The sequence below is a fragment of the Anoplophora glabripennis genome, unplaced genomic scaffold, assembly GCF_000390285.2.
Source record: "Anoplophora glabripennis isolate ALB-LARVAE unplaced genomic scaffold, Agla_2.0 scaffold103, whole genome shotgun sequence".
In the NCBI taxonomy this organism is placed as follows: domain Eukaryota; kingdom Metazoa; phylum Arthropoda; class Insecta; order Coleoptera; family Cerambycidae; genus Anoplophora; species Anoplophora glabripennis.
In genome coordinates this window covers 167,562-193,079 of record NW_019416259.1, presented here as the reverse complement: position 1 = coordinate 193,079, position 25,518 = coordinate 167,562, and the positions used below count along the sequence as shown (strand labels likewise).

At 31.8% G+C, this 25,518-nt stretch overlaps 1 protein-coding gene across 2 annotated transcripts; it reads left to right on the top strand.

Annotated features, from left to right (window-relative positions):
• Positions 1-19,856, top strand: LOC108903305 (glutathione S-transferase-like). Of its 2 annotated transcripts, none has more exons than XM_018705433.1 (5): positions 1-124; positions 7,105-7,242; positions 14,229-14,396; positions 18,702-18,844; positions 19,624-19,856. In XM_018705433.1, the coding sequence occupies exons 2-5, from the start codon at positions 7,107-7,109 to the stop codon at positions 19,789-19,791; spliced, it is 615 nt and encodes a 204-aa protein (XP_018560949.1). In that variant the 5' UTR covers positions 1-124; positions 7,105-7,106; the 3' UTR covers positions 19,792-19,856. The 2 variants fall into 2 exon arrangements, with proteins under 2 accessions (XP_018560949.1, XP_018560948.1); XM_018705432.2 differs by having other exon boundaries at positions 2-129.
• Positions 19,857-25,518: the final 5,662 nt, after the last annotated feature.

Here is a 25,518-nt window from a genome sequence, read left to right as displayed (position 1 = left end):
CATGCCTTTATTACTAAACTTAACTGCAAATAGTTCCATTATTTTTACATCGGCGGTGTTGGTGTTAGGAAGTGCTGCAGGAAGCAGAAATTGTATCTGAATTAAGTAGTGTGAATTACAGCCGGTAAGGTAAGACATTGTTTTGATGTGTACTAGGCGAGAAATCGATAATTATTTAACTTTTTATTCAGTAATAATTTTTACTTGTACGTATTTTATTCCATTGTTACATTGATTTCATCAGGAAAAAATGATGAACAGTGTTTCATGATTGCTGTGAAAGTTTTTAGAAACAAAATGCTTGAAATATGCCGGCCATATTTTCTCAACCTGTTGGTCAGGAAAGCCGGTCATCATTTTTGTGCCAAATGAAAAATATATTCGGTTTTCTATCATCTATAACTATTTGTAATTAGTTAATACATTGCCAGTAACAATTTTTATAATCCCTGTACGAATCGATTACACCTGGGATTTTAAAATGTATGTGACATCATATAACATATCTTCAGCAAAATTGTCTTTATTTACGATTTGATGTATTCACAAACTTTGATATAACTGCTACTATTTATATTGTTTTTAATTTTTACAACAAAAAATGTTGTATTCCGTTTTTTTTATAATTTTATGTTTTTTTAGGAAATAAGTTCAATGCCAACTAAATATAAGTATCTAGGAATATAATTTTTCAAATGAAATGGTACCTAATTGTTTTGTGTATTGAAATATTATTAAAAGTGGTGATTAAAAAAAACTGTTCCACTTAGATTTCAACAGCATTCTATTTGAGTTATTTCCCATTCATGACAAAATCGCTAGTTTTTTCGAAAAATTCATGAAGATCAAAAAAAGTCATAAACATGATTAAAAAAATTAAATTTTAACCCTTTATGTCTATTTTGCACGAAAGAGGGTTTAGTATTATACAACATCAAGCAAAAAATATTTTTTACTGTTTGAAATTAATAATATGTACCCATATGAGTAACTAAATAAGAGGGTTTATTTCCTTATCTTTCATTGGCAGCATCACTTGCTTCAGACGCAACTGGCGCCATCTTACACCCGGCCTGTGAACAAATAGCAGCTGCAACACAAAACAGAAACTGCAATGACCGTGCTAGCCGTCTTTGGTTTGAAAATGTAGTTCCAAAAATTATGAAATAGATGTCGCTTTATTACGCTGCACTTGGCGGCAAATTTAAATATACCATAATATTCACAGTGCAACTTGTATGTGGACTAAAATTCATAATCATTGACTACAAAGTTTTGTAAAAAAATATCAGTTCTAATGTAAAAATTGACCAGATTTTTTTACAAAATAATGTAGTCAATGATTTATGAATTTCATTTCATGTAAGTTACGCACAATAATGGTATAAAATATTGACTTTGTTAGTAGGTGTATCAATAAAGAGGCCACATCCATAGTAAAATAATATGCAATAGGTTGCTTCCAGTGCTTACTAATACCTTACACCAAAAACACTAAGGCCCAAATTCATAGATCTCACTAAAGTTCCACTCACACTTATCTCATACTAAACTCACCCTAATTGTATTCATAAACAATTCTAATTCAATGAGTCTTAAATCGTCCTCAAATCGCCCTCACAAATGAGTGCTAGATTAGTGACATGTTAGTGGTGTCTGACGTGTGCTTATATGTTCCTAATTTATTAATGTTGTGGTTTCATAATATTCTAGCAGTATATTTTACAAATAATTAAGTCCAGGTATTCTGTACGTGAACGCTATATAAATTATAATTATTTTTTAGAAATTATTTCTGTTACATACGTCATAAATGATTGCTTGTCACTCATTCTACTCTGTATGTAGTATATAGTAGGGAAAATGAACTAAATATTACTAACTGCTAACTAATTATTATTGGGATATAAGATGGATCGTTTTTACCTGGATAATTAATTAGAGATAATTAATTAGACCTTTTGATTTTCATTATTTATTATTTAAATGTAATTTATAAAGTATATATTTTCAACGTGAGTTATTCAAATTCAAAACAAAGAAATACTATGACATTAGGTTTCCACTGATGACATATTTTTGGTAATATTTGAGTTGCCAACTGTTCCCTTATCTAGTAATTTGTGGTATGATGCACACCCAAGTTAGTCACTCATTTATCCACATTTCTGAATACTAGAATTGAGAATGAGGTGAGGGCACCCTAAGTTGAGCGAAGCATAAGTTTGAAATGAGTGAAATGTTAGTATAGATTTAGGGAAGTCTCTGAATTTGGCCCTAAAGCGTGATTTGCTACCACATTTTGTCTACCCAGGGATCCAAGATCTACATATCCGATTGCTTGGTCTTTAGAAATATCATAACTTAAATTAGCAGACAATGCTATTTCATCGAATACTAAACAACAAACCCGATCTTTTGAATTCATTTTCTTTACACATTCTGATAATTTACATAAAAGTTTTTTATTGATTCCTACTGCTAAAGGTATTTGGCCTAAATATTTTCTTATGGAAGATTTAGAAGGTAGTACAAAAATTTTTTGTAAAAGTCGATAGCACCTAGGACCCCGTTTATAAATAGCTAAAGCAAGTTATTATAGGACGTTCCTTTTTGCAGTTAGTAATTTGTGATTCAATAAATTTTACTCCAATAGGATCGAGACGTTGAGATAAATCTGTGAATAACCATGAATAAGTGATATTACAAACATTGGACAAATTATTTCTACACTTTAATAATTTTATTTTTAATTTTTAAATCAGATTTTTTTGTTTACGGTCTAAATAATAAAACTTTTTATTTTTATCTGAAAGTTGAGACACTCTTTTTACATTGAGAGATTTAAAAGCGTTTTTTATTGTCTACTGTTTGACTTACAAGTGAAGTTTTAACAAAATGAATATTATGTGAAGTACTTACACAACCAGTATTTGAATCTACTTCATCCGGCATGGCGTCGTCAACAATAACAGTACTAGTACTTGCAGTGGTATTTAGAGATGGCAATTTGGAATAAGTGTATTTTGTTTTTTTTAATGGTGGTTCTGAAAAATCATCTAACATTGATGTTTGGCATTTATTAATTTCGGCATTTTCTAATGTTTCACTAACAAACTATTTAACTGACTCTAGAGTAGTTTTCAAGTAAATGTTACTATTAAGAGAATCTAAATGTGATGATATACTATTTGATTCACAAAATATTGTTGGCACTGCATTTTTGTTGAGGCTATTCTTCCTACTATTTCTAAAACATTTTAATTCAAAGTGGTCTTCGCAAAAATAACATTTTTCGTTAATGAAGTTAAAATCTGGTTTACATAATTTGCGAACTGATTCTATCCAAATCATTTCCCTGTCTGCAGTAACTCTGAAAAAGCTTTTATTTCTGTAAGAAGTATCTGTGGTATATAAATAATATGTATCCTTGCAGTTTGGTGCGCAACAGTGATGTGAGATCATTCCAAATATTTTCTATTAAAAAGTAAAACAAGCAAAAGCAGTAAGACAATTCAGATGAACTATTATATTCTTGCGTTACATTAAATTTTAGTCTAAAATAGAAAACAATTATTATCAAAAGCACTAGCGCGGTAACTTACGAGTTAATTAGTCATAATACAACATATAGAAGAAATAACCTCAAACCTAATCCACAGAACACATCCCCTTTGTGGCCTAATCTTCAATACACGTATTCTTTCGTATTGAACAAAGTGATTGAAATCAACAGTAAAAAACCAATCATGATTAAGAATTTAAAAAATGCTGTATTATGATTGGCTAGTTACCGATTGCAATCAGTTTGTTCAGCTTCCGCACGAAAGAATACATGTAATATCATCAAATTTTTAATTTTTCCAGCGAACTCTATAGGTTCTAATATCAATATTACTTTTCTGTTCAAGTTAGTATTACAGTTTTCGATACATAAATAGTGCTAACGATGGCAGAGTTTTCCAGGCCGATTGTGAGGTGGCGCTCGTACTTTCATGATTCTGCTCTGCCTATCCTTTTCACGAGTCTTATTTATTTAGTCATATGTATGTACCTAACTAGAATATAACTAGAAACAATGGTTCACTCGGTGTATTATTTTTTAAATATTAGTATTTATTTAGTAAATATTAATATTTTTTAAATATTAGTTACAAAAGTTAGAGAAACTTATGATTTCATATTTTATCCATGCGAAAAATATATCTAGACACTCTTACAAACCAGTGTAACTATAAAAATTTGAATAAACGTTGAGTTTAGGTAAGGGTTATGCGATTTGTTTTTTATGCTTATTCTAAGTTTTGTGCTTAGCTTGAATTTTAATTACTTTTACAATAAGTGTATATACAATTTATAAATTTTGTTGCATTCAAACTGTATTAGTATGAGAATTTGACACAATGGCACAATTGTAGCTGTTTCTTTTTGCATAACTGAAGATCGCCGTGACACACATTGTACGTATTCCAATAACTTCCAATGGGAATTAATTGTTCAAAATTATAAATGATCTAGTTCATTCTTTATATTGAGGAAAGCTTCAGACTCATTGGAAAACACACAGGTATTCATATTATTAATAAATGCTTTTTCTCTCGCCAATTTTAATCTTGATACCGTTTTTTTTTTTAAAAGGAACGAAACAATAAATTTTGGAATTAAATATAAAATCACTTTCTTGTTTTAGTTGAATATAAATTAAGACCGTCGGCAAAGGCTTGTTATATAGGGTGTCCCACTAAAGTCGGCGAGGTACCATATTAGAGAAAGTATAGGCCCTATCCTAGAGATTGGCTCATCAAAAGCCCATAGTGTTATACCTCGTTGGAAAGGTCTTTTCATGATTTATATCGTGGTGAATGCATAATGTTATTTACCTCAATATGGAAACTTATAGATGGCGTTATTTCAAAATAATGCCGTTTTATGGATTTTTCTCAAAAATTTTAAATACAATGCTACAGTTTTCTTTACGTAAATGAATTCGTCACAAAAAATTGATTAATATACTAGTAGTATAGTAAACCCACGCAAATGAGTGAGTCAATAACAATCTTGAAAATAATAACAAAAATAATAATAAACGGATGTTGATAACGAAAGAACAGTTAAATTTTAACAAAAGTAAATGTTTATAAATGCTCGAAATGCATACCATTATTTTCAATACAGGAATTTAACCTTCGCTGCGTGTTTAGATAGGTTCTTTTATAAATGTTAGGGACTTAGCTGCACAGCAAGAATAAAAGGCTCTCTCAACGGTACAAATATACTACTTTTATTGAAAACTAAGCTTGTGTAGAAAAAGTAATGTTGACGGTTTGAGGGTTTGCTGGAGAGTGTCCTGTGGTTGAAGTCGGTCTTAGGTAGCTTGGTAGTCGGTGGCAGAAGTCCCTGGTCCTGGCGCCACTCTGCAGGGGTCGGCTTCCGGGAACCCCGTGGTGCGTCCGGCGGCGTTCTTGACGTTGTGCTTAAAAATGGGTCACTTGCGAACATGTGTACCCACAAATGCATTTTGTTTTGGTAATTATATGTCTTTTCGTTAGCGTCATTTTCATTATTTATTTTCTGCTCACTAATTTGCGAATAACTTGATAACAAAAAAAGGTATCAAACCTTTTTTGGTGTCAAAATGTAGCTATTTTTATGCTTTTCAAACTAAATTATAAAAAGTTTTATCCTGCTATTTCACGTTTTTAAGAAAACGTGAAACCTAAACTTGGATAAATAGCCTAATAAATAAACGACACTTTCGCTAAAAATTTCAAACTTATACTACATTCATCAATTTGCTTAATTCATTTATGTCAAGAAAACTATAGCAATGTATTTAAAATTTTTGAGAAAATCCATAAAACAGCATTTTTTTGAAATAACGTCATCTATAGGTTTCCATGTTGAGGTAAATGACATTATGCATTCACCACGAGATAAAGCATGAAAAGGCTTTTCCAACGAGATATAACACTATGAGCTTTTGATAAGCAAATCCTTAAAATAATGCATTTTTCTGATCAGACATTAGGGGGAGATAGAACAAAATGTCAATAACAATCGGCTATCCATATTTGTACTATTTAATATACCTGAATAGAAAACATTTCTGAAAAAAATTCAACTCTATGTTTTGGTATGTAGATTGCGCCCCCTAATGGTCGAGCTACGAACTTGAAAATTATTTCCAGCGATTTCTCCTGGTCGATTTATTAATCAAAAATTTTTTTCCTTTCTCTAATATCGTACCTCGTCGACCTTAGTGGGACAACATATTAGACCGGGAGATATTAGACTGAAGTTCGACGACGTCTTTCTCGTTTATGCCTCTGAGAGTACTGAAAGGTAACCGAGAGACAAGTACAATAAACTTTCACCTTTGTGAAAATAAAATTTTCCTTTTCAAAAAATAATGTGTACAGCGACGTATTTCTCACTTATGCCATGTTCGTAAGTTGAAGAGAAGTATCGATTTTATCACAAGGGACCTAAAAATGGAAAACTTTGTAAGAAAATCATTTTGTATCATTTATCAAACGAATAAGATTGTGTATTAATGTAAACGAGGGTCATATTGAGAATTTAATGTAGCCACCTGAATGTAATTAAATTATTATTAAAAATAATCTTTAGTTTTTTACGTAAGTAACTACAAACTTTTATTTTATTTCATTTTATTGCATCCAATAGAAGAACAAGAAATAAATCGAAAACGGTTAAATTTATCGACATAAAGCAAGTATCCCTTATTTGTGAAAAATAGATAGGAGAACAATATTTTTCTATTAAAACTTTCGTACACACACTGATAAAAAAGTTATAACCAGTTTTTATCAACCAAGAGTACATTTAGTAGCGCCCTCTACCGTCTACAGCAAAAATAAGTACGGATTCGTTTTTCTCGTCCCAGAAAACCTCCTAATCCAAATTGGAAATCTAGAGTGTGTTTGTCACTATTACCACAGATATTACTCTAAAGAATTGTCAGTGTTAGATATATTAAAAAAGTTGCCAATATGAGTACTATCAGCAAGATTAATGTCGATGCAGGTTTAATATGTCTTTTTAATTTTATATCAAATAAAAATATTTAATTTTCCATTTCAGAAATGGCGCCAGCCTACAAGGTTACTTATTTTGACATCACTGCCCTTGGAGAACCTATCAGGTTTCTTCTGAGTTATGGAGGGATTGAATTCGAAGATAATCGTATTAACAAAGAAAACTGGCCTGCCTTAAAACCATGTAAGTATTTATAAGTACTAATGCTGCAACACCCATTGCCATTTTCTAGATCGGGTTACAAAAATAGGAAGCAGAAGTTGTAATTTATGTACCACATCTTTGATTCTGTAATACAGTACAGGTTGACATTTTTTCAATAGCATCAATTAGGACCTAGTTTCCTAAAGTCAGTTATAGATGGCGTTGTAGTCAAAATGGGAACCTTTGCAAAATATATTTTTTATTAAATGATTTGAAAAGTTAATAGCTTTTGAGATATAGCACAATCAAACTAAAGACACTTGGAACTCATAAAAATAAATTAAGTTTTAATGTTCCAAAAACAAAACTGAAACGAAAATGTTTAGAGAAGATTGAAAGTCAGAATAAAACATATTATATTCTTTGTATTAAACGTCAATCTTATTTAATGGTAAATATTCAACCTATAATATAACTTAATAAATGCAACCATTGAAAATTTGTGATTCAATGGTTGCAAGATTCTCAAATCTGATAGTTTTACTAACTTAATTTTGTGCTTTTAAAATTATTGCGATTTCCGATCATTTTTAAGTTCATTTGATAATGAAATATAATAATCTACAAAGCAAGTGTCATATCTTTAAATATAATTTCTACTTTATATTTACTAGTATGTACATTTGACTGACAGAAAGTGGCCTACATATAACATATGCTTTGTAGGTTATATTACAAATACTCAGCATCCAAATAGCTAAATCATTCGTCGGTCGTCTCACCTAAGGCATACTGACGAGAACTAACAAGATTGAAACCGGTCTATATCCTGATTCTCTAATCAGAATGATAGATATTGCGGATGTAGGTCAATGTCAGCCGCATGAAACCCGTAGAGTAGTTGTTTCCCATAATATTATTAGATAAAAATTGATCCTAGAAACTATTGAATTTTTGGTTTTTATATTTAGGGGACAATATGTTTAATGTAAAATACAGGGTTATCCATTTTGAGCTTGGGATAGTAAAGCCCTGCCAATTGATAATTGTCAAATGTCACTATCATCCAGACTGGTATTTGTTTAGTTAAAGGTTTGCCATTTCACAATATGGAACGTTTTTCGACCGAACAACGCGTTAAAATTATTAAATTATGCTACGAAAATGGTAGATCTTCGGTGGCTGTATTTCGCGCATTACGATCGGATTATGATTGACATAATCGTCCATTCCAGCAAACAACCACCAATACAGTGAGAAAATTTCAAGAGACTGGATCGGTAACAGACATCGTAAGACCTGTGCATCATCGTTTGCCCGTTCAATCGAAAACATAGCCGCTGTGAGTGAAAGTGTTAACGATAACCCGAATCTTTTGACTCCAAGTCGAGCTCAGCATTTGGGCATGTCATACGGCTCATTGTGGCGCATTTTGCATTTGGACTTGCATCTTCATCCGTATAAAGTCCAACTCCCGTAAGAACTCAAGCCGGCTGACCATAGATTGCGCCGTGAGTACACCAATTGGGTGCTAGAACAACAGACCACCGATCCTGATTTTTCGAGGAAAATCTTCTTTAGTGATGAGGCCCATTTCACGCTCGGCTGCTATGTTTATAAGCAAAATTTCCAAATCTCGGGTAGTGAGCAGTCACAAGTGACCGCTAAGAGACCATTGGACCCGCAGAAAGTGACTGTTTGGTGTGCATTGTGGGCCTGCGGCGTCAGGCAAGGAGCCACCGTTACCGTCAATTCTCAGCGGTATGCCGCCATGATCATCGACTTTTTTTGGCCTGAAATTGAAGATTTTGATGTGGACGATATGTGGTTTCAACAAAATAGGTCCACATGCCACACAACGCAGCCAGTTATGGCTCTTATTGCGCGAGAAATTCCCAGTACGCGTAATTTCGAAATTCGGCGATGTGGCTTGGCCACCAAAATCCTACGACTTAACGATTTTGGATTTTTTTGTGAGGCTATGCGAAAGACCGTGGTTGTGCGAACAATCCCACAACTTTGGAGTAATTGAAGGACGAGATACGTCAAGTTATGGCCGAATTATTGCCCGAATTCTGTGAAAAAGTCTTCGAAAATTACCTCAAAAAAATTGAGTCGTGCAAACGGTTCCGTGGAAGACATTTGAATGATATTGTTTTTCACGCATAATGGCATAGTCCAAACTTTATTATGAAATAAAAGTTCCATCGAAATTTAAATATTCAATGTTTTTTTAAACTTTACTTTCCCAAGGAGAAAATGGATAACCCGTTATTATGCGGCAAAATAACTTTCCCAAAGTCGCCTTTTCTTTAATTATTATTATTGGTGTGATCTAGGAATTCTATCAATTGGCTTTTATAATAATTATCAAAAAATATATTTCCATTTTCAAGTCGTCGGGTCGAGTAGTTTTATGTAATTCACCTTGTATACACTATACAGTTTTATATCTTTTTAAAACTTTCTATAACAAAAAATATAAAATACGTACTGGGTGTTCCAAAAAATTGATCCACATCTGAAACGGGCAATTTTTCCCCTTTTCACTTTTAACTTTGTTTTTATTTACTAAAATCTTTTAATGAAAAATTGTATATTTATTAATCGGATGTCTTTTTGAATCTTTATACTGGATGTTCCACGAAACTGATCCAATTACCAACAGAACGAAACTTTCCTTAGGTATATTTTTTTCCATTTCTACAGTTTGTACTGAAGTCTGCAATATTTTTATGAAATATCTTATACCCTATCAACCAGGTGATTTTTGCAATTTCTGTATTTCATAAAACTGACACAGGTGGACCAGATTTTCTCTGATTCCTTTTGTTAATTTTTTTCATGAAACCTTTTGAAGAAAAGTTGTATATTTACTGACCAGCCACTTTTTAAAAAATCCATATACGTACTGGGTGTTCCAAAAAATTGATCCACATCTGAAACGGGCAATTTTTCTTCTTTTCCCTTTTAACTTTGTTTTTATTTACTAAAATCTTTTAATGAAAAATTGTATATTTATTAACTGGATGTCTTTTTGAATCTTTATACTGGATGTTCCACAAAACTGATCCAATTACCAACAGAACGAAACTTCCCTTATGTATATTTTTTTCCATTTCTACAGTTTGTACTGAAGTCTGCAATATTTTTATGAAATATCGTATACCCTATCAACCAGGTGTTTTTTGCAATTTATGTACAGGATGTTTCGTAAAACTTACACAGGTGGACTAGATTTTTCCTTATTCATTTTTTTAATTTTTTCTTTAAATCTTTTGAAGAAAAGTCGCTTTTTTAAAAATCCATATACTAGATGTTCATAGAATTAAGGGCAGTTTTGTTTCTTTTCACTTTTAGCTTTGACTTTATTTACTACAGTCTTTTAATGAAAATTTGTATATTTATCAAGCAGATGTCTTAATTTATTTTTTTACCATTTCTGCCTTACCTACGTAGTCTTTGGATGGAAAATTTTATATTTACTAACCAGATGCCTTTTTTAGAAGTTTGGAAGAAACTTTTCTTATTCTTTTCTCGAGCGGGGCCTACTCTTTTTTGAAAAACATTCTCATCTTACTTTTATATATAGGGTGTTTAAAAATCAAAGTACACGGTATTTTAAAAAATGTTATATCTACTAACCAGCGAGGAAAGTACCGCGGAGCGGTGCTCGAGCCGCGCGCAGCGCGGCCCGAGGTCCGAAGGCCCGAGAGAAAGGTCAAACTCCGCGTCAGCGGAGTTTGCCTGCTTTTCCAGTTTATATCATTATTTTATAACTGACATGTAACTATAGCTAACACGCCCTGTTCTATATGCATCCCAACTAATCTTGCCGAGATGCATCGTCTGTTGCTTGACAGTCTCAAGGACTCTTTAAATAGTCCACATTGTCAATATTTTATATTAAGATCATTAAGGTCGTATATTAACTTATACCAGATAGATTTTATAGACCGTATATAGTATGTTCACAGTTAGAGTTGATGTGATTTTTGTTTTTAAATACGCTTGATATAAAGTTTCATTTTTTCAAGATTTTAATCCAACAAGACGAATATACTTTCCCAAAGGATTTTGGTCAAAACATGTATGATCCCTACGTTCGGGTGCCGATGAATTTAGGTTTGTGGTGCTGTGTTGTCAGTAGGTAGATTAAAAAATCCAGAAATAAGTCAAACTACTAAATTTCAACATGTGATTTCGCAAACACAAGTGCGTTTTAAAGAATAAGTATAGTACTTTAATACCCCATTAATGGTTTTAGCAAAAAAATTACCTATCCATGTAACATAACCTCAAATATGTGAAAAAAATTGACTTGATTTTGGCACTTTTAGGTTAAGAAACCTCGGAAACCAGAGCCAATTGACAAATTTGGACCTCGAATTCGAATTCAGCGCACCAACATCCTTCGGCAAAATACATTTCGGTTTCTGGGTTAGCGAGACGGCCAAATTTTGTCGGACTGTGTTTTAAGCTTGCATGTACCTACAGGGTATTTAAGAAATGAAAAAAGGGGAATATCCTTATTTTTTTATCTACACATAAATATGCTACTAAAGAAAATTGCTTAAATTTAAAAATTATGGTAGAATCTCCATTTTGTGAATAAATTGTCTTTCTTCTATTGCCCTGAAATGTAAAATAAAAACCGCTAAGCAAAATAAATTGAATGGTAAAAATTGTCAAAAAAATTCATTCAGTAGGTACAAAAATTGAAGCACAACACAATAAGGGCAGTTTACTTCGTCTTTATTTTTTTAAATATAAACCCTTTTGCACCATTAGATTCCTGATTTTTTTTTTTTTTGAGTTCAATCATGTGTCACATAGTGCTGTTTATTGATGTTTTGGACTGAAAGAGATTATCAGTGTTATTTTTTCTTTAACGATTGTGGTACATTGGCAAGTTAACAAAAAACAACGGAGTTACAGATTGTCAAAGTTGACGGCCCATTGTTAAACAAATTAGGTTGATAGCGGCGTATACATTTTACAACTAAGGCTAAAAAATAAAAATACTTTCCAGGTTGCAAATTTGAAATAAAAAAAAAAAATTATAGATTTCAATGTATTATTATGAAATCTACCATGAAAAAAATCAGTGCGATTGTGGAAGATGCTCGGGATCATCTAGACTAATAATTAGTTAATTTATTTATAAGGCTATAACTTGTAAACTATTCAACTTACCGATTCTAGATTTCGTGTGAATTATTAGACAGTGATAAGGAATGAGAGGATGCGATGCCAAAATGTTCTGGTAATAATAAATAAACTTCTTCTGTTTATAACTTTTGATCTAAACAATATTTTTTGACGCTCGAGGGCTAGTTTTGTAGATCTTTTGAAGACGAAAAAAAAGTACTTTACGTTTTCTCGTGGAAATGAATGGAAAACGTGAATTTACGTAAAAATTATACAATTAAACAGCTTGTAAGCAATCTCCCCCCCATTTTTATGACTGTGGAAACTAATATGTTATTTTGTACATAATATTTTGCATCTACAGTAATAAATTCAGCTTGCCGAAACAAAAAGTCGCGAAATGGTCATTTCCCAGATCTTTTTCCTGACCTAATTAAGCAAACACAGCATTCTGCTTATCGAAAAATATAACTAAAGTAATTCATAAAATACTAGTGCTTATGATGTAAATTATTTGCTAAAATGTATTCATAGAAGAAATCGGAACTTTTATAAAAACTAATCCATAGATTTTAAAAGAATATTTTACTATGTACACGGTTAATAGATATCTCAAATAAGATTTAAGTATTTGATGAATATCCGTAATACCATCTAAAATTTTCGTTGTTCAGGCTGAAGTGTCACGTTTGATGTATCCCCTTCAAAACAAAAATTAATTTGTTCCACTGATTGAAAAACTTACTTTGGAAAGAATAATGTAGTGTTTTTCTTGCAAAATGATGCAGTGAAATTAACTTCAATTAAATTAAATTAAAAGTTTATAGTCCAGAAGAGAAATACATATTGGCATGACTATTGCTTGACGTAGTTTAGATATTAGGGAAAAACATACCAAATTAAATTATTGTTATTGTTACATTATGCATAGTTTTGCAGCTAACGCTTGTTGACTTTTACACTCGATATCTCGGAACTTAACAACCGATTTGAACGTTTTTTTTTAAGTTAAGCATCTTACCAAGAAATGTATTTTAGTTCTTTGATATATTTTCCAACCCGCAAAACCGCTTCAGTGAAAGTATTTGTTTATAAAGTCAAAATTTTTCGAACTTCAAAAATTATTAAAAAAAAAAAGAAAACTGATATTATAACGATTGTATGATAGTTAAGGGGTCCAAGTATGTGTAGAAAAATAAGCCCCAATTAAAATGCTTAACTTTAACCCCAGCATTGAAGCAAAAAAATGACATTTCGCGCTAAAATTTAATAACAAATTGTCTCATGTCAAAACTGTCAGACCGATTTGGATCGGATTTTGGGATTTCGTTTTGTAATACTTTAAAGTACTTACGTCTACATTTATAGTACAATTGGACAATTTCTTACCTGTCAATTGAACGCTACAAAATTATCTCGATTTTCATCACTTTTACACGCTGTTTTGGTTATCTAGCAACAAAAATGTGATACGCGCGGATATCAAAACAATTATTCTGTCTTATAGTGGATTTCATAACAAACAATTTTACCAGTAATGCTTTTTTTCTGTAAACTGCATATTTAAAAAGTTATATTGGAATATGTGAGAAAATCCACGTAATTTTTGAGTATTTTTGTAGTTTTTAATTTTTCCTGCAAATAGCACAACTTTTTTCCTGGCGCAAACTTATATTTTCATTGTATATTATTTTTGACCGATTTTTAATAATTTTTACTAAGGTTTTGAGCTTAATTCTCTTGGATTATACTGTAAGCACTAAAATGCAGTACCATGGAATTCAAATGTTTTTAAAAAGTATCACAATGCTTTCTGAAATTGTTTGCGAAGCACAGTAATCAATACTGATATAATTTCTTTCCTATTATTTCAGCTGTGCCACTTGGGCAAATGCCTACTTTGGAGCACAATGGTAAAGTAGCTCATCAAAGTGTGGCCATTTCCAGATACTTGGCAAAACAAGTGAAGTTGGTTGGAAAAGATGATTGGGAAGATTTAGAAATCGATGCTATCGTTGACACGTTCACCGACTTGCGTACAAGTAAGTTATATTTACAGTCAGCTCATATAAACTTAAGTTTCTATCTTGGTAAGTTTACCACCCTAATGGCATTGACGTCAACGAAATTATTTTTTTTTTTAATTTCACATTATACGAAGTCTTCAATTTCTCTCACTACTTTTATTAAAAAAAGATTTTCGATTTGTCTTTCCGTTCAAAAAATATAAAATGATATGTATGTAGGTATGGAGAAAAATACTGGTTCGATCAAGTTTGTTACTGATTTTATCAGCCTTGCCATGGAAAACAAGATTTTCAATATTCACCTTTAGCGATTTTATTTATTGTATATTTTCTCTCGTGTGTAATTACCATTACAGCAATTTATACCAAAATATTTCGTTAAAAGTGATTTTAAATTAAAATTGTTTTATCAAAAGTGTAAAGTAAAAGCATAATATGTCATTGTTACATATTTATCAATTGATTATTGTGTTGGAATGTAATAGCCATAGTTTTCCCAGAATTTAATCTATTCAAGGCATTTTTAATATAAACATTAATTCAGATATGGTTGCTATTTCAAAATATAAATTCAGTTATAAACCATATAAATAGCATTGGTTGAATAGTTTAATAAAACATTCATTAAATAAATATACAGGGTGTCCGAGGAAATGTACGAACTTTAAGGGGATGTTATTGAGGTAAAAGTAAGCAAGCAGTTGTTATATGGCTGACATAGGAATTTTTTGCAGAAAAAGCAATTTACTTTCTTATATGTAACATTTCAAGAACATGCATTGATGGTCTGACAAAATTTGATACAATTATATAGAGTTAGTATGTACCTATACCATGCATTTTATTTTTACGTTGTCAGTGCCGTAGACATGGGGTACCAACCCATTTTGTAAAGCGTAACTTCTTCTCCGATGACTTTTTTTAAGCATTTATGCAATATTAATCTTCAAAGTTCTGTTTCTGTCTTTAATTTGTGCTAACAACAATGTTAGACCATTTTTCATGGCTCATACCATCCGAACAAGGTTTATATTTTATTCCTTATTTTTATCTGAGGAAAGTCAACTTAAATTTTGTGTACCATCTCGTGGGACGCTCTATATCAACAGATCAGTCATTCAGGTCTAAGTTAAAAAATATGTTTCATATTGTCTCCTCTTTGAATATTGTTAATATAACTGAATTGTTTACTTACTTTCTGTTTTTATGATGTATTTGTATTGACAATATAAGAATAACAAACACCATTGTACAGTGATAATAAAAGAAAACAGTTGATAACAGTAGTTGCAAAATTATGTAGTCTATGTATTTGTTGTGATTGAAAGTGTATATATATTTTTACTTGAAAATAACTTGAATATCAGCGATGATTACGAAACAATGTCTCTTAAATTCCAACTAGGTATAAGAAAGACGTTGCGACATACATCCAATTTTACACTAAATTTACTGGCGCATAAATATACAAATATGTGCCTGTAAAAGAGGAATGTTATGGATGGACATAATTCGATTTGGTTTAACGGTAACATTATTAAAGAAGTCAAAAAATGATTATAGCTGTTTTAAAGAAATTGGAACTGAACTTAAATATAGCATTACTTTGGCTTTTTAAATTCAACTGATTGTGAGAAAGACCCGTCCTCCATTCCATCCAGTACGAGTCATCGTTTTTCTCTAATCAAAATCGAAATAGCAGTAGACTCACTTTGACCTCAGTTGTCTCTTAATATATATTTAAATTCAAGGATTATCCACAAACATGCAAAGAGCCGCAAATATCTTCCGTACTAAAAGTTTCAAAAGCGACATAGGTTCATAAACATTACATTGTTTTAATTTAGAAAAATTATCTCCATTCCAATACGAATCAATGGTCATACTTCAAATTTTATCGAGAAAAACAATTTTATTGCTGAAGCTTTGGATATGGGAAATCAGGTTGATGTTGTATATACCGATTTTTCTGCATTCCAGAACAACTGAAATTAGAATTCTATTGTCTTTGTTTAAATCATATTTCACTAGTAGAGGGTATCCCCAAATTAATGCAACAAAATTTGGTCATAGATTCTTAAGACAAATTTAGGGGACCCGTATTTTTTCTTTTTGCCAAGTAGTACCCTCTTTCGGAGTTACAGCCCCTGAAATCTGCCCCTAAGAATAGTCTTTTATATCTCAGAATTCTCTTATACGAGAATCACTTTTTGGTACACAGGGGTTTTATGACATGTGGAATCTGATAGTGCTACGCTTTTTGGCGGGGAACCCCCTTAAGATACTTTTTCGTGGGCCCTCTTGTCTTTGGAACCAAAAATTTGGTCGTAAATTTAATTTCTTAAAAATTATTAGTTAGCTAGAAAGCCATTCAATTTAGAAACTTTTCATCTCTTGATATTTTTTTCGTAAAACGCAATGTTTTTGAGGAAACTGTCGATTCACGATATGCATTCTATCACATTTTGACATTTTTCTCGAAAAAATTGCGTTTTACGAAAAAAGTATCACGACAAAAACATTCTAAATTTAATGGCTTTCTAGCGGACTAGTAATATTTAAGAAATTTAAATATGTGACCAATTTTTTTTTACTCCAAAGACAAAGGGGCCTACGAAAAATTGTCTTTAGGGGGTTCCCCGCCAAAACGCTCAGCACCATCAGTGATTCTCGTACAACAGGGTTCTGATATATAAAAAAAGTTTATTCTTAGGGGCGGATTTCAGGGGGCTGTAACTCCAAAAGAGGTCACTTGGCAAAAATTAAAAATATGTGTCCCCTAAAATTGTCTCAAGAATCTGTGACTAAATTTAGTTGCATTAATTTCGGGACACCCTGTGTATATCAATTTGTAGGTTATTGTGGTTTTGAATCAGATAAATTTCGTCAATCTTCAGGGGTTCTGCAAGGGTCATTTCAGGGACCACTGTATTTGTTAGTTTCATTAATGGTCTAATGGAATACCTCGATGTTGATTACATATTCTATGCGGACGACCTTAAGTTGTTTTTGAAAGTTAAATATTTTATTGATTATACTAGATTATAAAAATCTTTAGAACTTGAATAGTTGGTGTTGGAATAATAATTTACAAATGTTAAATATTATTTTGATTGTACTAGATTACAAAACAGTCTTCACAACTTGAATCGTTGGTGTTTAAATCTATAAATGTAAAATTATGTTCTGCAGTCGACGCAAAACTGCTGCATATTTCGATTTAATGTTCCTGAATCTTTTTTAAATAGAGTTACATAATTTATTGACGTTAATGTTACTTTCTGAACCTAAAATTTCTAAATGTAAAACGCAGCATTTGTGAATTGAAAACCAGAATGTGCATCAATTGTTTAAAGTTTCGTTTATAATTTTTATAATATTCAGTTAGAGAAAGTGGAAAAAGAGATTTCTGAAAATTTCATTAGCTATGGAGTTTATCCGTCTCTTGGTACTCCTCGATCACTATTGCTTTCTTATTTTAATTTTAAGTCTTTTTCGCATGCGAATTATATTTTCAATAATATTCCTTTTTGAAATTATTATTATCACTAAATTTTTATAATGAAATATTTCACAGATGTATTTTTTCCCAAAACTTTTCATAAGGGTTCTATGACTATTTAAAGATTGAGCGTGAAACACAGCTACGTCATTTACTTTGGTCTATAGGCTTCATACTTAGTATAGTACCGTTCCCTCATGATAAAAAGTTATTTACCGTCGCAGAAAATAAAAGTCCGTCGCAACGTTAGTAAAAGCTACTTTACAGTCCGCAATTCTTTCTGTAATGACTTGCAGCAAGCCCTTTCACTTGCAATACGTTTCCCGAAATTCTGACTCGCGGTTTGTTTTACAGTCAATTCGCAATTGCAATAGAAGTGATACCTACACTTCAAACCGAATGCACGCTACACTAACCCGTCTATCGAAATATAAACATTGCCAAGTAACCAAAACCTTTAAAATAAAGATTTCGGTCACACATATTTCTACAAGTCTTAATTACAACCATTCTAAAGTTTCAGTTAACACATTTGAATTTGATAGTTCAGCCTAGGAACTTTTATATAGGTGGTAACCATACAGATTACTAAATTATTCCCTAGAATTGCAGAAAAGCTGCAAAACCGATATTCCAAATGTGCAAGAGTCTTTCAGATAAGACAACTTTTGCAATACGCTGCTGCTTAGTGCGCATGCCTACGTACAGGAGACTTGCAACTCGCAGAAAGAATTGCAGACTGTAAAGCCGCTTTAATACATCTACCAAATGGTTAACAAACGTGGTGCATTTATTAAAGAAATTAATACTCATTTCAGAGATTGGTCTTTACCACTACGAGCAAAATGAAAAGGTGAAGGAAGAGAAGGCAGGTCCTTTATTTAATGAAATTATTCCATTCTATATGGAGAAATTAGATGCTGTAGCCAAGAAAAATAACGGTTACCTTGCTGTTGGTCGGGTAAGTATCTTGAAATTGAGTACACACTATAGGCCAGAGCGGATATGTCGAAATATCCCATATCTTGGATGTAAGAGGGGGCAAGCTAATTTTTGCTGGAATACCTTCGGTACATCTCGCATAATAAAAGTGTAGATCCCTAGATCTGGGCCAGGTCCGGAACATTTTCAAAATTGCAAAAATGTTTTTAATAATAATTATTTTATCTGAGTTTTTTACTTATATCTTGGAACATATACATTTTGGAAGAATATTGAAATGGAAAAAGGTTTTAGAATTGAATTTTGCACAATATACTGCAAGTTAAAAATGTTTAAATTTATTACCGATGTTGCAAAATAACAATAACTGATGAGAAAAAGGCAAAATAATCAAGTTTTTTGGATAATTTTTTTTAAATATTTTAATTGGTCCGAGGGCATTCTAATTTTGGTAAAAAAAACTTTAGAGTATAATAAAACAACACACAAATTTCATTAAAATCGGTTCAATAGTTTTGAAAATTTTTTTTCGAATTTTCAAAATGTTGCACAGCCTCAAATAAAGTATCTAGATACTTGAAAATTTTTTCACATAGAAAAGACCGCTCAGCCTTTCAAATAGTTTTTGGAAAACTGAAATCGTTTGATTAGGACGGCCACCGTAAAGTTTTAAAGTTAACACTTTTTTTTTGTTTTTAAACAATTAGGTTACATTTATCAATTTGCAATTTCGTTTTTTTCAATTGCCGTTTAAAAGTAAAACGCAGTTATAATTTGAATATTTTTTTCTATTTGCAGCTGACCTGGGCCGACCTCTTCTTCGTTTCCATGTTGGATTACATTAATTTCATGGCGAAGAAGGACATAATTGCTGATTCTCCCAATTTGCAAATCGTCAAAGAAAATGTTTTGAAGATACCCAATATCAAGGCTTGGATAGAAAAGCGACCCAAAGATAATTTATAAACAATTTCCTATATTTCTATTTTTTTAATTACATTGTATTCTGAATTCCTATGATTTATTAAACAATAAAAAAATAAAAAAGTATTTATTTTGTGTTTGCACATGTATGGATGCAGTTAAATGATGAAACACAAATGGTACCTTAATAATTTTGAGTCTAGAATATGAGAATACGGTAGGGCAATCGTTGCAAGTTACAGGGTGTTTCGAGAAACATCACAAATATGCAGATATCTCGAGAGAAATTTGACGTAGTATTAAAGTTGGAGGCGGCAACTTAAGCATATGGTTGAAAACTAAATCTGCGTACAATTATGTCAATCGGTGGCGGATGCACTAGGAGACACCATCATCTTATTATATGTGGGTAGAAAATACCAAGCGTCTTGAATATTGCAGTTTCACAGAAAAAAAAAGTTGGGTATACTTTTTATGCGACATATATTTTTCGTAGTAATTTGGCCTCCTGAACACGAATCTGGCGTCAGAATTGGCCCATCACATCACAATTTTTTCCTAACCTCAAAAAACTTGTGAAAAATAGTGAAAATTGATGAAAATTTACTGGGAAAATTTGGAAAAAAATTTATTTTCACATCAAATAGTACATTTTTATGTAAAAGACTCTGCTGAATTCAAATCCACTGTCAGAATTGAGCTAGAACGTGTGGTTTTTTTTCTAACCTCAAAAAACCGAGCAGGAATCGCTATTTTCAAATTCTGAGAGGATTTTGATCAGATTTTGTATAAAGAGGTTTTTTGGGTCGCTGATCACGAATATGAATTCACATTGTAAAAATTCAAGATGGCTGATCCAATATGGCGGGTGTACTTTTTTGAAATCCACCGATTTCAGTAAAATCTGGCATCATAAGGATTGCTGGTTGATCTCACCTACATTAATCACACATCTGGAGCCAGATTTTCATAAATCAAAAAATTTTTTTGGATAAGTTCTGAATCACCCTGTATAGATCCACTTCTTACTTGTGGAAGGGCGAAATGGGCGGTGACTATTAGACGCCTTCATTATAGCCATCTTTCTCTATCGCACGGATTTCTATGACTCTTTATCGCTCTCACGTAACGGCTGATGAACCATGGGGACTTTCCGACCCTGTATATCGATTTACTGCACAGGATTAATAGATTCGAATCGTTTCGATTCAGATAAAATTATACAATTCCATTAATCGATACGAATCGATATGTTTATTGAAGGTTATTTTTAATCATAGAACGTGTTGATAATAGATCACAGAAAAGGACCTCCTACATAACCAAATTTATATAAATTCGTCCCCGATAAAGCTACAATTTGATGTTAGTTATTTCATTATTAAGCTATGTTATCGAAAGTCCGCTGACAGCATATTTCCCTCATTAATTGCAATACTGTAAGAATTGGGTATGAAATGCGCAGTTAACATTCACATATCTCTTGTAATTTTGTTCAATAAGAATAATATGTCGCAAGTGTTCAACCTTTTCAGTGATTATCTACTTGTTAAATCAATTTAAAAAGAATTGGTAGATTGTCTGACCTCTTCAAATTCGTTTATGGCGGGTTTTAGAGCCTGTTATTTTAATAATAAACGTATTTGGTTTGCACCAATCAACACATCACGATATAAATTGTCCCGTGAACCTACTGAATTAGAATATAACGAAAGTTTCCGTGGGGGGCTTACGATAATAGAGCAAGCGACAATTTTAAATAAAATCAGGTACTAATCATTTATATTAATCGTTAATATTACAGCTATATTAAAAATTATTATTGAAATAAATAGTATATTTAGTTATTTATTTATTTATTAAACATTTTTTGTATCTACATATAGGTATAACCTAAATGATACAATTAATGAAAGAATACAATAAAACAAAAATTGTAAAACATGTAATAAAAAATATTCATGACCACTTTTAAATCGTGAAAATCATTCGTATATAAGATTGTGCACGACCCAGAACTTGTTACGTTTCCGTTTTTCTACTAATATATCTTCTTCTTCTTCGTAGTGGTTGGTCCTAATAAGTCCCATAGCACCGCGGCCTAATTAGGCCTATTGTGCGTACCACTATTAGTCCTATTCAGCAAGTAGATTTGTCCTTTTAACAAAGTCCAAAAGCTTCATTGCTTACATTTCTCTCAGTTTCTTGGGTTCCAAATAAGGTCTCCCCAGGAGCGCCATTCTACTACGTGTAAATGTCGGGCACTCGCCCAGGATATGCAGAGAAGTTTCATCCGCCGATTCACATCCTCGGCAGACCGGACTGTCTACAGGCTTTGGCTTATATAGATGTTTCCTAAAGTGACAGTGTCCCGTTATGGGTCTTGTCACTCTCCTGAGCCGGATTTTGTTCAAGCTCAGTAAATCTACTAATATACAGGGTCGGAAAGTCCCCATGGTTCATCGGCCGTTACGCCATCTTTCTCTATCGCACAGATTTCTACGACTTACTTTATCGCTCTCACGTAACGGCGGATGAACCATGGGGATTTTCCGACCCTGTATACCTAATAATATATGTTCAATTTAATTCTAAATAAACAATATTGCATTGATTTTTTAAAACTGTTTGGTATAAAGAAGATGACTTGTGTCAAGTAGGGATAATAGGTATTTGATTTTTAAATATTTTTAGGTAGGTATGTACAAAACATGATCCGTGAAAATTAATTCATCAGTATCTTCATGGTTCGAGTTCCATTTAAAAAAAAAAAATCTGATAATTTTCTGTTTAAGAGAGGCAAAAGGCCAATTTCGTATGTGCAAATCCATTAAAAACCCCTTTAGCATATATGATTAGAAAAACGCTTTTCCTAGAGCAAATTGTACTACAACATAAACATAAATTATGTAATATTATGAGAAAATTTTAAATATGTTCACCCTGTACAGTGACTAATGCAGCAAGAGATATATTTTCATAATTATTTGTAGTTTACATCATTATTGATTAGACTTTTTATGATGACTAGAGGCAAATGGCAATATAACAAGACGCATTAGCATTATTGACAATAATGAGACTCCACATGTATTTATGTGAACTATCCGAAAAGCAATAAAAATATGTGCGTGGTATATAAAGCTAATTACTTCAGAGAGTATAATACATATACCATATATAGATTCATCGAATTGATGTACTTACCTGCATAAATAAATCTTTTTAATGAGGATCTTAACAAAAACTAGATACAAATACAAAATGTAGCTCATTGTATTCTATTCACATAGAAGCTCACGTAAGTATTTTTATTAGTGTCGTTATTCGATGAGCATCGATTGTTGTTATTTAAGTTTTACTTTTAAAGATTTGAATTAAATAGTACCATTTTTCTTGTACCCAATTTAAGATGGTTATATTTTCTCAAATCGAATTGGTCCATTTGTATTTATATGTTTTTTAATATTCAATCACACTAGTGTATTTTACAGCAAGAGATGAAAATAGGATTTTTTTGTGAGACTTAGGACTAGTTCATAAATCTTGAACCTACATATTATTTTGATTATATTCAAAGTAACATAAAATGAACTACAATATAGTTACTACTTTTAATTATTTATTGTACTAGACTTAAGAACAATATTTTATCGACGATAATACACTCACAGACAAAAATATTGCATATTTTATTTTAGGTCATTATTTTTATTTTTTTTCCTTAAAACTTCCTGTGTTTTTTATTACTAGATATCTTGCACTAGAGCTCTTTATGTATATTATAATCAAATAAATTACTAATTGAAGATTGACAAGATTCGTAGAGGAACCAATAAAATAGCCTGATTTTGATAATCACATTTAATCAGAAAAAGTAAACAATAACAACAATATAGCAATACTCTAAGGCAACGTTATAAAAATTTTGTACTTACAATTTCCCCTTCTAGCTCTAGCGATAACCTGCAACTTCCTAGGCATGTTCCGCAGAAAATCTTTGATGATTTCTTGCGGAATTTGATTCCGTTCTTCCTTTGCAGCAATTCTTAATTCTGCAATTGAGTTAGGAACTGGAGATCATGCTCGTATATGTCGCTTCAGAGTGTCCAATATATGTTCTATAGGATTAGCATCAGGACTCGTTGGTGGTCACTCTAGAGTCTCAATGCCGACATCCTCAAGGTACTGGATCACTGTTCTAGCGGTGTGAGTTCGGGTATTAGCACAAAGTTATCGTACTCAATGAAGCTGACGTAAGGCTAAACATGCTCTTCAAGGATATTGCGTATGTACCAGTCACCATTCATTCTTAAATTTACCTCAACAAACTTCGTGCGACTCTTCATTAGTTGAATGCCTACCCAAAGCATAATGGAACCCCCACAAAGCTAATGTTTTGTGCAAGATTACATTCTGTATATTCGATCACGTCCACCTGGCTTCCATCGTTTCATCTGTGAAAAGGAATTTTTGCCCATTGATGTTCATTCCAATTATTAGAATGGGCTCTTGCAAATTGTAACCGACTGGTTTTGTGACGTGGGAGAAACCTAGAAACTCTAGCAGAACGTTTCAGGTTTAAAGCGACTTCTTATTACTGTTTTAACACTTACATTGTCTTGTAATCAGTAAGTCATTTTTCAGACGCGGAGCTAAGTGAGCCATTTCGCAAAGACTGAATTCTCAAATATTGGGCATCCCTTGGCGTTATACCTACATCTTTTATGTCAACCAGGCCGTCTTCAGTTTCATTGTATCGTTTTACTATGAGAGAAACAGTCGATTGATGAATATTCAATCTCCTGCAAAATCTTCATGTCTGTAACCTCGTTGGCTAAAATAACAATTTAACAGAAACTAACTCGCTTAAATGTGGCATCTCACTAACCAAAACTACCGAAACAAGAAATAAAGCACCAAAAGTGTCATTCGGACCACAAGAAACAAAACAGCAGTCTCTGTTAGTCGATAAGGCACACAATGATATATTTGTATTATAAAGGCTATGTCTAAAAAGTTTTTTATCCGAAATAAATCCGCATACTTTTAAAACACGTCAGTGCAGAGTATCTAGCAATAAAAAACCCAAAAAGTGATAAAATAAAAATAACGACTAAAAGAAATGTGCAATAATTTAGGTTTGTCTGTGAGAGTTTATTTTATTTATGTGCCTTATACTATATTTTTTCTGTAGCAAATTTTAAAAGAAAAACTTTAAGCAGTTCATTTACTAATTGAGTCATGTTTTAAAATTTGGAAACAGATTTGAAGAAAAACTTCCTTCAGGTATGGAAAGAGACATAAGGACCGTCCTAAATTTTGCGAATATTAAAAGAGATTTCTTTAATAATTCTCTAATTTTCTTTATAATCTGTTTAAATGCAAAAAGATTTCTACATTTGTTACTGTACCAATATCAGGATTCCTACCTTGAATATTGCGCGCCATCTTTCATACCATAGCGTAATTTGCAGAACACGATCAATATTGTAGTTAGAATTCTGAATGATTTCAAGCTGCCTAAGTAGATTCCTTCTTCTAATAAAAAAAAATAAATTCAAATGTTCTTTCAATAGTTTTCTGAAATATCGTACTATACATAATATCATTTCTTTTTTTAATTTCAATATAATACAGATATAAGGATATAGATAGAAAAACGTATTCAATAAATCTGTTTGGATATTATCAAAAAGCAGAAACAATATTTATCTACTCAAAGCATCGCGATTAGATAAATACTTTTTATTTGTACTGTAAATACTG

Bases quoted from the DNA above. Each gene is read 5' to 3' on its own strand.
- LOC108903305 (XM_018705433.1), top strand. From the start codon at position 7,107: ATGGCGCCAGCCTACAAGGTTACTTATTTTGACATCACTGCCCTTGGA. The intron at 7,243-14,228 runs GTAAGTATTTAT...CTATTATTTCAG, and splicing joins CTGGCCTGCCTTAAAACCAT to CTGTGCCACTTGGGCAAATG. The intron at 14,397-18,701 runs GTAAGTTATATT...TACTCATTTCAG, and splicing joins GTTCACCGACTTGCGTACAA to AGATTGGTCTTTACCACTAC.